Source organism: Bubalus kerabau, chromosome 17 (genome assembly GCF_029407905.1).
Source record: "Bubalus kerabau isolate K-KA32 ecotype Philippines breed swamp buffalo chromosome 17, PCC_UOA_SB_1v2, whole genome shotgun sequence".
NCBI lineage: Eukaryota > Metazoa > Chordata > Mammalia > Artiodactyla > Bovidae > Bubalus > Bubalus kerabau.
In genome coordinates this window covers 59,762,787-59,776,200 of record NC_073640.1, presented here as the reverse complement: position 1 = coordinate 59,776,200, position 13,414 = coordinate 59,762,787, and the positions used below count along the sequence as shown (strand labels likewise).

General features: G+C 47.1%; 1 protein-coding gene across 1 annotated transcript; it reads left to right on the top strand.

Moving 5' to 3' along the window:
- The first annotated feature begins 979 nt into the window (after window positions 1–979).
- On the top strand, window positions 980–9,473 carry IZUMO2 (IZUMO family member 2). Its single transcript, XM_055553029.1, has 7 exons — window positions 980–1,211; window positions 1,396–1,470; window positions 5,050–5,136; window positions 5,381–5,401; window positions 6,741–6,821; window positions 8,051–8,177; window positions 8,715–9,473. Exons 1-7 carry the CDS (start codon window positions 980–982, stop codon window positions 8,755–8,757), a joined length of 666 nt encoding a protein of 221 aa, XP_055409004.1. The 3' UTR covers window positions 8,758–9,473.
- Window positions 9,474–13,414: the final 3,941 nt, after the last annotated feature.

Sequence of the window (13,414 nt, the reverse complement as noted above, 5' to 3'; positions counted from 1 at the left end):
AGCGTTGTCTCTTTTGTTGTTGGAAGACGGTGTTTACTATGACCCTCTTAAAGTTTGCAAAACTGTTAGCCTTTGCCCTACTTCATTTTGGAGAGAGAGACATACAGAGGATGTGAGTGTTAATACGGTATATTCGAGTATTTATTATACTGCTCCTGCAAATTTTCTCTAGGTTTGAAGATTAAAAAAAAAAAAAAAACCCAGGGCAAAAACAAAGTACATTTTCCTCTTCTGTGGCATCACTGAATTTGTTAAACATTTATCAAGCACCTAGGGCGTGCCAGACATTAGACAAGAGCAGTGAACACAACCCTGACCTCGGGGCACTAGCATACCAGGAGCTCATCATATATCACAGGGTTTATTTGCTTCTCAGCACTTAATGCTGTGTCAGGATCTTATTTACTAATCTGTTTACTAGGTTTTACATTTCTTTTTCCTGGCTCACCTCCTTCCACCTCTGCTAGAAGGAACCCCGTGAACAGGAACTGTGTCCATCTCCTTCAGTGTGTCTCCAGCGCCCAGTACATAGTGGGCTTTCCACTGACATTTCTTTAACGGTAAACTATGTGAGTAGAGACTATCTCTGTCTCCGAGCTCCATTAGGAGCCTAGAACTGGGCCGGGCACATAGTAGGTGTTCAATAAATATCTGTTGAATTAAAGAATGTAAGTGCTGAAGAGAACAAGGAGCTCCTGCTTTTCTCAGCTCTAACCCTAATTTCTGGAGGAGCACCTGGCACATAGTAGGTGCTCAATACACATAAGTTGAAAGAATGAATGTTAGATCCAAGAGCACAGGGCAGAGACTTCTGGGTTCTGAAGACTGTCTCCTTAGCTCCCAGCTCCACGCCTGGCACACAGTAGGTGCTCAGCCAACCCGCCCCAGCGCGCACTACCCCCGGGCCTCCCTGACCCCTCCTCTGCCTGAGGGGCGGGGCCGACCGGGGTGCCCTCTGTGACGTCACAAAGGCCCCGCCATGCCTCTAGCCTGGGCCCTTCTGCTGCTCTTGGGCCTGAGCGCCCGCCGAGACTGGGGCTGCCTGCAGTGTGACAACTCGGTGCGGGAGGCCCTGAAGCAGCTGCGCCTCGCCCTCATCCCCAGCCGGTTCCAACAAGGGCAGCTGCAGGCCCGCGCTCAGGTCGTGCTGCGGGGCATGGAAGGGCCTTTCTTCCGGGACTACGCGCTAAACGCCTTTGTGGGCAGAGTGGGTGCGTGCTGGGGCGGGGAGAGGGCCCTGGACCTTGGAGAAAGGGACCAGTGGGCGAGCCCGAGGCTGGGCGGGGAGGCCACGCCCTCGAGCGGGGGGGCGGGGCCATCCCGAAGGGAGATGGAGTCGATGATCCCTTGGCTTTCCCAGGGACCCACGGGAATTTCCTCCCCTCTCGTCCCCAGGGACAGACCGTCTGGACCTAGTGGCGTCCTTTGTCAAGAATCAAACAAGCAACTTAATGGCTAGTTCTCTGAGAGGTAGGAGCTAAGAGGGAAAACCTTTTCCCAGCTCCCTTGCCCCTCCTCCCTTTCCACCGGTCCACTAAGCCTTCTCTTCATACAAAAATAAAAGCAATCGCACGTATAGCCTTTACTGTGTGTCTGACAGCGTTCTAGAAAAGCCTAGGACAGTTCATCAAGGTAGGCGTTGTTGTGACCTGCCCTTTACGGAGGGGAAGACTGAGACTCAGAGGGGTTAGGCAACATGCCAGCCCCGTTGTTTTTTTCTTTTTGGCAAATAAAGTTTTATTGGAACACAGCCACACCCATTTATGTAGGTATTGTTTATGTTGCTCCTGCTCACCAAGGCAGAGCTGAGTAGGGACAATGACCATATGGCCCTGAAAATATTGACTGTCGGGATGGACCTTCACAAAAAAGCTTATAGCCACAGGTTTCAACTCAGGCTGTAGGCTGGAATCCCCTAGGAAACTTTTAAAACAGTCTAGGAGCCCAGGCCAATTAAATCAGAATACAGGGGATGGGGCTTGAACATCAGTCATTTTTAAAGCTCTCACCTTTAAAAAAAAAAACTGATTTTTATATTTCAAAGAACTTCTAATAGAAAAGTTGTATGAATAATACAATAAGCACCTATACACCATTCTTTTTAAATATTTTTAATTTGGTTGTGCCAGGTCTTAGTTGCAGCATGTGGAATCTAGTTCCCCAACCCAAGGATCAAACCAGAGCCCCCTGCTTTGGGAGCAGGAAGTCTTAGCCACTGGAAAGTGAAAGTAAAGTCACTCATTCGTGTCCAACTCTTTGCGACCCCATGGACTGGAGCCTATCAGGCTCCTCCTCCTTGGGATTTTCCAGGCAAGATTACTGGAATGGGTTGCCATTTCCTTCTCCAGAGGATCTTCCCGACCCAGGGATCGAACCTGGGTCTCCCACATTGTAGGCAGACACTTTACTGTCTGAGCCACTAGGGAATTCACCATTCTTACCATTTCACTACATGATAGCCTATTGCCACATTTGGTCTGTGTGTGTGTGTGTGTGTGTGTGTGACCATTTCAGAGTTAGTGACACTTTAAATTCTTCAGCAGGCAATCTTCTAAAAACAAAGACATTCTCTCGCACAATGAATGTAACTTGGAATTTATATTACAGTGTATACAGATTTATATTACAATTCCATACTATTATCTAGTAAGTAATCTTCATTCAAATGTTCCCAATTGTTTCAATCATGCCATTCATCACTAGTTTTCTTTCAACTCTGGATCTGTTCTGATTCAGCTGTCTTTTATAACAATGACATTTTTGAAGAGCCTGGGTCAATGATTCTACCAACTAATATTATTGGAGGTTGGCTACATAGGCATGGAGCACCCAAGTGGCTGATCTTAGTTATTCTGTCTCCAGCTCCCCCAGAGATCGACCTGCTACCCTGTGGCCCACAGCCACCACCATGAATCACATCGTTAGCATAGACTACATGGTGTGGCCCAAGGCTCCCAAGTAAAGACAGACACACTTGACAGGCAGGATATTCCAAAGGACTTAGAGGTTACCTCCCAGGAGGCAGGGAGTCAGATGAGAGCCAAAGCTTTTGTGGAATGTGCACATTTGGACAACTCAGGCCTTCTGAGTTAACCCTTTACTAGACAATATGTCAAATGGGGCCAAATGCCATGGAGAAAAGAATAAAGCAGGGACCAGGGGATAGGGAGTGCTGGGAATAGGGGCGGGGCTCGCAGGTAAAAACAGGGCAGCCAGGGGACTTCCCTGGTGGTCCAGTGGTTAAGACTCCGCACTTCCACTGCAGGGGGCATGGATTCAATCCCTGGTCTGGGAATTAAGATCCCACATGCAGCGTGGTGCAGCCAAAAATAAAAAAATAAATACATAAAAGGATGGTTTTTTAAAAAATAAGGCAGCCAAGAAGGATGTCACTGAAAGATTAGCATGTGAGAAAAGATGTAGAGGAGAGGGGGAAGCAACTATGAAGGGGTAGAAGTCTAGGGTAGAAGGCTGAAGCAGAAAGGATAACCACGGTAATACCTGAGATGGGTCAATGATTGGCATATTCACAGAACCTCGAGGAGGCCAGGGAGGCTGGAGTGGAGAGAAGAGAGAGCAAGGGAGAACTGTACAAGATGAGATTCTAGAGGTAACAGGGTGGGCATGCATAGATTGGTACCCATTAATTGGTAGGGACTTTTAACGGTAAGGACTTTTGACTTCTACTCTGGGTCACATAGGAGGATTCTGGGCAGAAGCGTGATGCTAGTGAACTGCCTGAGCTTTTAATGGGGTCCCTCTGTCTGCAGAGAACAGATTAAGCAGGGCAGTGGGGAAGGCTGGGGGACCAGTGGGAAGGTTGTAGCAATCAATGGCCCAGGCAAGAGACGATGATGGCTGGCACCAGGATGGCAGGTGGAGGGGCTAAGAAATGTTGGATTTCTGGACCTCTCTTGAATATTCACAGACAAGGTTTGCTCACATGCATGTTGACAAATTGCATATTAAATGTAAGAAAAAAAGAGCCAAAGCACCAAGGATTTTGGCTTGGGTAACTAGAAACATGATGGCTCCCTCAATGAAGATGGAAAAGACTTCGTCTTCATAGATGGAGTTGGAAGTGGGTTTGGAGGAGGATGTCAAGGTTCAGTCTTGGACTCACTGAGTTTAAAATGCCTGTTAGACATTGAAGGTGGAGATCCTGAATGGGTAGTTAGAGATATGCCCCTGGATATCAGTGAGTGGTCTAGGTTAGTGACACCAGCTCAGGAAACCTCAGTGTATATAGAACAGTGCTGTCCAATGGAGATATGTGAGGCACAAATAGTCACACAGGTAATTTAAAAATTTCTGATAGCCACATCTTTTAAAAAGGTAAACAGAAGCAGGTAAAATAAACTTTAATAGATTTTATTTAACCTAATACCTAAAATATTACCGTTTGAACATGAGAGCAACACAAAAACTATTGAGACGTCATAGTTATTTTTTTCATACCCTGTCTTTGAAATCCAGCATACGTTTTATACTAACATCATCTCTCAATTCAGACTAGCCCATTTCAAGTGCTCAATCCTCATGTGTGTCTAGTGACTGCCATATTGGACAGTGCATGTCCAGGTAATATACAAAACTATTCAGCTGGATGAAATCATGAAGGTGTGAGTGCAGACAGAATAGAAGAAAAGAGGAGAGCAGGTCAGGGAAAAGGAGAGGAGAGGTGCTCGAGTCCACCCTTCTATTACTTACCAGATGAGGAAACTGAGGCCAAGGGAGGATGGTTTAGCCTGGGTCCCTGCAGTGGATCAGAAGGTAGACGTAGGTTCTCCAGGCCATAGATTTGCCCAGCGGATCCAGAGGAATAGACAGTCTTGCTTAGAAAAGGAGTTTCCTCATCCCTCCCCTATTCTTTCAAATGTTTGTTTTGGCTGCATCTCAACTGGGGATAATCCTGCCCTCGGCAGTGAAAGTTCCGAGTCCTAACCAATGGACCAGCAGGGAATTCCCATCACCTGTTCTCTTTGAAGCTGCAGGTGAGGCGGCTTGCTGAGTGCCTCCCATCAAGTAAGGATCTGCTTCTTTCCTCAGATGAGCCTCTGCTGGATGAGCTGGTGACTCTTAGAGAGAAGGTAATCAAGGAACTCAAGAAAGTGTTAAGATCATATGAATTAAAAGGTGTGGCATCTCTCTCCACTAAGCCCCCTTCTCCCCTTCCTCATCATCACTTGATTCCCTTCTCCCACCTTGTCTTCCAGACTCCTCTCTTTACCTCCCCTATGACTCAGCCTTCTCTGCCTCTCCCCCAAATTCCCTTCTCTCCTTTTCCAATCTCACTCCTTCCTCCCTCTCCCAGTCCTTTCCCATTAAATTCTTAAATTGCTGGCCCAATCTAAGTCACCTCTGTTCTTTTCTCTTGCAGCCTGCGATCCCAAAATTTGCCGTAAGTCCTGGGTTTATTGTCTGTTCTTCCCTTTGCTACCCTCCTACCCTTTTGGGCTTCCTTGTGGCTCAGCTAGTAAAGAATCCACCTGCAATGTGGGAGACCTGGGTTCAATCCCTGGGTTGGGAAGATCCCCTGGAGAAGGGAAAGGCTACCCACTCCAGTATTCTGGCCTGGAGAATTCCATGGACTGTATAGTTCATTGGGTCACAAAGAGTTGGACACGACTGAGCAACTTTCACTTCACTTTACCCCCTTTTCACCTTGTCCCCCCCAAATCAAGCCCTGCTATCATACCTACGCCATCTGGTATTTCCTCTACCCCAAAGCTATGGCACCAAGGGGTATCTAACTTTTGAGGGCTTATGAAAGTCATTGCAACCTGCAAAAAAGGATTTGTGGGGGAGATTTTAGGCTAGGATAGGCTATGTTGTAGTGAAAAATAAACCCCCACATCTCAGTGGTTTAACGGAAAAAGGGTTTATTTCTCTTTTGCCAAAATTCCATTGAAAGTTGAACAGATATTCCAAGTAGCTCAAGAATCCAGGCTGCACCTATATCATAGCTGCTAAGCTAGCTCCAGAAGGGAGAGTAAATAGAGAATCCCGCAGGGCCTTTTATAACTAGGTCTGGGCGTGACATACATCCCTCTGCCTACCTTCCATTGGCCAGAACTCAGTCACATGGGTGCAACCTACTGCAAAGGAGCTTGGGAAATGTAGTCTTCCTGTGTGTCAGGAAGCAGGGAAGACGGATGAGTGAGCAGGCAGCCAATCTATGCCTCTGGGGGCAGCAGAATGAGAACAGAGAAGAAAGCACATTCTTGTGGTAGACATTTAATTTAAAATTAATTTAACATAATCACATGTCTACCAACTGAATGTTAAGTCAACTACACAACTAATTCCACCCTTCAGTGCTGCTGCTAAGTCACTTCAGTCCTGTCCGACTCTGTGCAACCCCATAGACGGCAGCCCACCAGGCTCCCCCATCCCTGGGAGTCTCCAGGCAAGAACACTGGAGTGGGTTGCCATTTCCTTCTCCAATGCATGAAAGTGAAAAGTGAAAGTGAAGTCGCTCAGTCGTGTCTGACTCTTAGCAACCCCATGGACTGCAGCCCACCAGGCTCCTCCGTCCATGGGATTTTCTAGGCAAGAGTACTGGAGTAATTATGTACAAATTATTTTTAATGTGACTCATCAGTGCATTGAGCAAAATGGGACCTCCAAATTCAGGAAGGCCAAGGGACTCCCTCTCTTCTTTCCCCTTCTGCCTTCCTGCCCTTTGCCAGTCCTCTGGTATCTCCCCTCATCCCACTTCTCCCTTTCCTCTTGCTCAGGCTTGCTGAAAGAAGAAGTCCTGGATTGTTTACATTGTCAGATGATCAGTCCCAAATGCATCAGAGAAAAGTACTGTTTCAGTAAGCTCCTGGAGTAGGGGAAGGCATGGTACAGGTGCATGAGAGGTGAAGTCAGCCACATCCCAGTGAATATGGCTTTTTAAAAAGATGTTTATTTATTTATTTGGCTGTACCAGGTCTTAGCTGCAGCGTGTGGGATCTAATTCTCTGATCAGGGATGGAACACATGGCCCCCTGTATTGGGAGTGCGGGCAGAGTCTTAGCCACCCAACCATGAGAGAACTCCTGAATATGGCTTTTGAGGTCTCCCACATACAACCTTGAACTCTTCCCTTGCCATTTGATTACTGTATGGCCCAGAAGTTGCTTCCATATTCTGAAATTCACTTTCCTCCTACTAATTGGAAGACCCCTCTGTAACTTTACAATGCTTCTAAGGCCAAAATGGCAGGTACTAGAAAAGCATTTTATTTATAGCCAGTGCCATACTTGGGGAGTATGGCAGGACGTGCTGAATTCACTCATTCAGAGGCTTTAAAAATATGTATCTTTATAGTACAAAGCGTAATACAGTGAACTGCTATAAATCCATCAAGGTTGAATAGTTATGTTCAACCTTTTCACACGCTGTTCCCACTCTCTCACTGCTGCTCTTTGTCCCTTACTTCAATAAAGTCGCAGAATTCCCCTCCTCAGAGAGAACTCCCCGATCACAAACTAAAGGATCACTTCCCTGGGAGATGTGGGCTTCCCTGGTGGCTCAGATGGTAAAGAATCTGCCTGCAATGCAGGAGACCTGGTTTAATCCCTGGGTCAAGAAGATCCCCTGAAGAAGGGAATGGCAGCCCACTCCAGTATTCTTGCCTGGAGAATTCCATGGACAGAGGAGCCTGACAGGCTACAGTCCATGGGGTTGCAAAGAGTCAGAACTGAGGGACTAACATTTTCACCAAGTCCTCTCCGCCACCTCCACCTCCCATCCAATGAGATGCATTTGGCGCTGTGCTATGTTGACTGCTCCATGAGAGCAAGGATTTTGCCAAAGGAATTTCCAGCAGTATCCCAAAAGCCTAGAAAGGTGCCTGGGACACAGAATATGTGGAACGGATAAATCAAAAAGTCAGACCCAGGAAAGGGCAGGGACCAAGCAGGGAGAAGGGAGAGAGAAGCCCGACCCTGGCCAGGTTGCGGAGTGAGCAGGTGGGTGTGGGTGCATGCCCAAGGAAGGGTGATGACTTGGAGGTCGGGCTGTTTCCCCTCCCTCTCGACCGCCCACCCCTCCACCCCAGTCGACGGGCAGCCCCGCATGGACCTGCAGTATCATAAGAAAAATGAATTCCAATGGAGTCCTGGCCTGACTGGCAGCATCATTTCCGTGTGTCTTGCTGTCTTGGCCTTCGGTATCATCGTGGCTTCGTGAGTCATCCCTGCCCTCTCCTGAGGTCGCCAAATGCCCCCACTGGACCCCTCAAGGAATGGCACTGCCCTGGATCAGTCACTGTGTCATTTGGGAATCTCCTCCGCAGTCACTTTATGCCTCTCTCTCTGTTTCCCTCTGTCTCTCCGCACCTCTTTTTTCTTTCTTTCATATCTCTCTGTCCATTTCTCTCTCTCCTCTCTGGGCCCAGGAGAGAGCTGGTGGGTGTGGCCCCATGCTCTCCCCCACCCCTGGGCCCCATTAAGTCTTTCCTGGGTCCTCAATCCAGAGCCTCCTGTCTTTTTCCCTTCTTTCTGTTTTCACATTTCATATCCTCTCTCCCAGTCCCAACTTTTCTCTCCTCCCTCCTCACGTAACTGATTGGCTGAGAACCCTGGAAATCTGCCCAGAGACTCATGATGTCACTGGCTGAGCCAAATAACGCCAATGATTGGAGGGAAAGTTTTGGGTGGTCAGTAGACCTGGTGGGGTCTGAAGTTCTTTTTCTAACCGGTGGGCTTTGTCTCTCTGACCAGGGCTATTACATACAGGCGAAACCGAAAACTCCTGCTTCAGTAGGGCGCTGGTTTTGAGGTTTGTAAGGGGAAAGGAAAAGAAGTTTATTAAAGTCTGTGACAAATTCCTCAATGTCTCCATCAGTATCTGGAGGACTCTGCCTCAGCTGGTGTAGCTCTGCACACCTGACTGAGTGCTTCTCAAGGTTGGAACCATGTCTCACTCATCTGTCGATTCCAATTACCCTAATTCAAAGTAGAAGTTGTTTAGACTTTCAAGAGTGATCGATAACCTACGATGAGGACTTGAAGGGGGCAACCATTCCTACTTTTGGGGAAAAAAATGCATCCGAAAGGAGAAGTACTGTGGTGCGACCATAGAGGTCGAAAGCTTGCCACCTGTTGCCAAGATACCAGTTTTAATACCTGCACAGTAGAGCTCACTTTGGGGCGGTTTTGAAGAGAGATAACAGAGGAGGTGACCTCTGAAACAGAACCATCTCCAATTGAGAGGGTTTTAGAGTTGTTTCCAGCCTCTCCAAGCATAGGCATACTTCACAGGAGGCTGCAGACGCTGGTTCCCTTGGCCACATTGCTTCTGATGCGCTCGCCATCCCCTTCACCTGCACCGCTGGCCTGTGCTCTGGGGGTACTGCAGCCCCTTCGGAGATGCTCACTTCTTAAGCTGGTGGGCAGACCAGTATCTACCCCGGGAAAGGTTTTAGCTTGGGGGGATGAGGAGAGCCTCAGCTGGTGGCTTCAAAATGCTTTTTGCTTGGGTAGTGTTGTTTTGGTTTTTAGAAATATCTTCACACTACAGGTCCAGCCACTGCCTAAGTTCCTGGGAATTTCATGGAGCAATGCACAATAGATTGGTACTTAAATTGTTCATAAATTATAGTGTGATAAAAAAATTATAGTGTGATGAGAGCTCCAGGAGAGCTCAATCTGGGGTGGGAAAGACAGTTACCTAATAATTACAATACAGCAATTATTATACTATCAAGTTGGTGGGAACCCAAGGGTAGGAGTTGACAATCCTGGCTATGCCACATGGTAATGAAATGGAGCAGGACTCCATGGTCCTTCCCCCCATGTCCTCAGCCAGCCTCCCCCCAACCCCCGCCCTGTGGAAAAACTTCAACCAAAGAATAAACATCATCAGAAAAATCAGAAAATGCAGAAGAAGAAAAAACAATCCAACAAGACTAAATAAGAGTTTAGTATTTAAGCATGGTTAAGGAACTTTAGTTCCTTCTCAGGGGTTATAGCTAATATTCTGAGCCACATCCAATGAGCTGTCTTGTAGATATTTAAATACCACCCCCATCACATGGCAGAAGTTATCTACATGATAGCCAGACTGTAGCTGTGACATAAACTGCCACAATTCTGAGAATTGGCCTCAAGGAAATAGGAACAAATCAATCTTGGAAGTGAAGGTTAATTGTACTTAAAATAATCAAGATGATGCTAGTCAGACCACTGATGACCAACTTCAAGATGACTGTCAGAGCTGACTGTTCTGTTTCTGCATGTAGCCCCCTCTCTCAGCCTATAAAAGCTTTGTCCACTGGTTGTGTGTGTGTGGGGTGACCGCCATCTCCCCAATTTCAGTTCAGTTCAGTCTCTCAGTCGCGTCCGACTCTTTGCAATTCCATGAACCGCAGCATTCTAGGCCTCCCTGTCTATCACCAACTCCCAGAGTTTACCCAAACTCATGTCCATTGAGTCAGTGATGCCATCCAACCATCTCATCCTCTGTCCTCCCCTTCTCATCCTGTCCTCAATCTTTCCCAGCATCAGGGTCTTTTCCAATGAGTTAGCTCTTCGCATCAGGTGGCCAAAGTATTGGAGTTTCAGCTTCAGCATCAGTCCTTCCAATGAACACCCAGGACTGATCTCCTTTAGGACGGACTGGTTGGATCTCCTTGCACTCCAAGGGACTCTCAAGAGTCTTCTCCAACACCACAGTTCAAAAGCATCAATTCTTTGGTGCTCAGCTTTCTTTATAGTCCAACTCTCACATCCATACATGACTACTGGAAAAACCATAGCCTTGACTAGATGGACTTTTGTTGGCAAAGTAATGTCTCTGCTTTTTAATATGCTGTCTAGGTTGGTCATAAATTTCCTTTCAAGGAGTAAGCATCTTTTAATTTGATGGCTGCAATCACCATCTGCAGTGATTTTGGAGCCCCAAAAGATAAAGTCTGCCACCATTTCCACTGTTTCCCCATCTATTTGCCATGAAGAGCAATATTGCATAGGAATCTAGAATGTTAGGTCCATGAATCAAGGCAAATTGGAAGTGGTCAAACAGGAGATGGCAAGAGTGAACATCGACATTCTAGGAATCAGCAAACTAAGATGGACTGTAATGGGTGAATTTAACTCAGGTGGCCATTATATCTACTACTGCGGACAGGAATCCCTTAGAAGAAATGGAGTAGCCATCATAGTCAACAAAAGAATCCGAAATACGGTGCTTGGATGCAATATCAACAACAGAATTATCTCTGTTCATTTCCAAGAGAAACCATTAAATATCATGGTAATCCAAGTCTATGCCCCGACCAGTAACGCTGAAGAAGCTGAAGTTGAATGGTTCTATGAAGACCTACAAGACCTTTTAGAACTAACACTCAAAAAAGATGTCCTTTTCATTAGAGAGGACTGGAATGCAAAAGTAGGAAGTCAAGAAACACCTGGAGTAACAGGCAAATTTGGCCTTGGAGTACAGAATGAAGCAGGGCAAAGGCTAATAGAGTTTTGCCAAGAGAACTCACTGGTCATAGAAAACAACCTCTTCCAACAACACAAGAGAAGATTCTACACGTGGACATCACCGGATGGCCAACACCAAAATCAGATCAATCATATTCTTTGCAGCCAAAGATGGAGAAGCTCTATACAGTCAGCAAAAACAAGACCAGGAGCTGACTGTGGCTCAGATCATGAATTCCTTATTGTCAAATTCAGACTTAAATTGAAGAAAGTGGGGGAAACCACTAGACCATTCATGTATGACCTAAATCAAATCCCTTATGATTATACAGTGGAAGTGAGAAATAGATTTAAGGGACTAGATCTGATAGAGTATCTGATGAACTATGGATGGAAGTTAGTGACATTGTACAGTAGGCAGGGATCAAGACCATCCCCAAGAAAAATAAATGCAAAAAAAGCAAAATGGCTATCTGAGGAGGACTTACAAATAGCTGTGAAAAGAAGAGAAGTGAAAAGCAAAGGAGGAAAGGAAATATATACCCCATTTGAATGCAGAGTTTCCCCCAAGTTGCCAGCATCCAAAATAAAGCACATTTTCTTCTCCACCAGCCTTGTCTCTTTATTGGCTTTTGAGAAGCAAGCAGTGTGATCCCACTTTCACTTATAGAAATAGAGGAAAGTTTCCTACAGGAGGTTGTAAGAGGTTTTCCTGCAAGAAAAGTAGGAATTTTCCAAAAGTAGAAGAGAAAGGATATTGTAGGCAGAGGGAACTGAAAATACAAAGATCAAGAGATGGGAACTATTAATAACTTGACATAGATGGTGTTTTCCATTTACATCACATATTCTACTGGCGTTACTTATATCAACGTATTTAAACCTCACAACCCAACGCAGAGGATATTTTTTTATCTCCCCATCTGCAGTGAAACTGAATCAAACAGGAAGGCGGTTGGTTGCCCAGGAAAATTGAACAATTAAGTAACAGGCTCGATTCATTCACCAGCAGTGTTAGTTGGTGTCTTGAAGACTTTTGCTTTAGTCGGAGATATTTCAGTTAGATGGGTTAACTTGCCTATGACGTCGCCTTCTGTGGAGGACAGTGAAAGACTCTGGCTATAATAGGAACACTCACTGTGCCAGCAGAGCCATGCATTTCCCAAATACCATGATTTCACGAGCTGCAAAGCAGCTATTTACACCTGTTCTCTCTCCCGACGTTCTATTTCTGGACTCCATTTCCCAGCATTCCCGCGCTCTCAGAGACCCGAGGCCTGGAGGAGCATGAGCCGCAATGGTTTCCGGGAAATGTGGTCCAGTTTGCGAAACCGAGTTTAAAGTACCGGGACTTGTGGTACCGCGCAGGCGCTCTCCGGGGCTCGAAGGAGGGCGGGAAGGCCTGGCCGCCTTGCACCACCCGCGGGGGCGCACAGGTGAGTTCCGATCTGGCGGATCCGAGGGGCAGCAGCTGGGTGTGGGCTGCCCCAAGCAGGCAGGCAGGCACGTAGGGGGCGGGCCAGAGTCCGCCTGGGTGGGAGGGGAAGGGCGCTGTGGGCAGCGCCCCGGCCCCTCCTGCCGCTCTCGAGGCGGCCCCAGAGCCGACTGCCTTCCACTCAGCGCGCAGCAATTGGGCGCCTGCTGTTTTCGAGGAGTCTATCCGAGTGCGGAAATGTTGCGATTTCTTAAAAAGGACAATGTACCAGTTCTTCACTTGGCAGGTGAAGAAAGAAGCCAAGGAGATTCTGTGGCTTCTCCCAGAACCCAGTGCTGATGAGTGGTCGACCTGGGCTCACGCCCAGGGATGTCCAACCCCAAAGCCCTAGCCTACTCTGCACGGTCACGCCCTCGGTGCCTGTCCTGATACTGAGCGTCTGTTCCCCTCTCTTTGGGTCTCATCTTCCCTCTCTAATCTCCCACCATCACCCTAATCCCCATTCTGTCTCCCTCTCTCTCCCTAGGTCTCTGCTTCTTTATCTCTGAGTCTGTCCCCT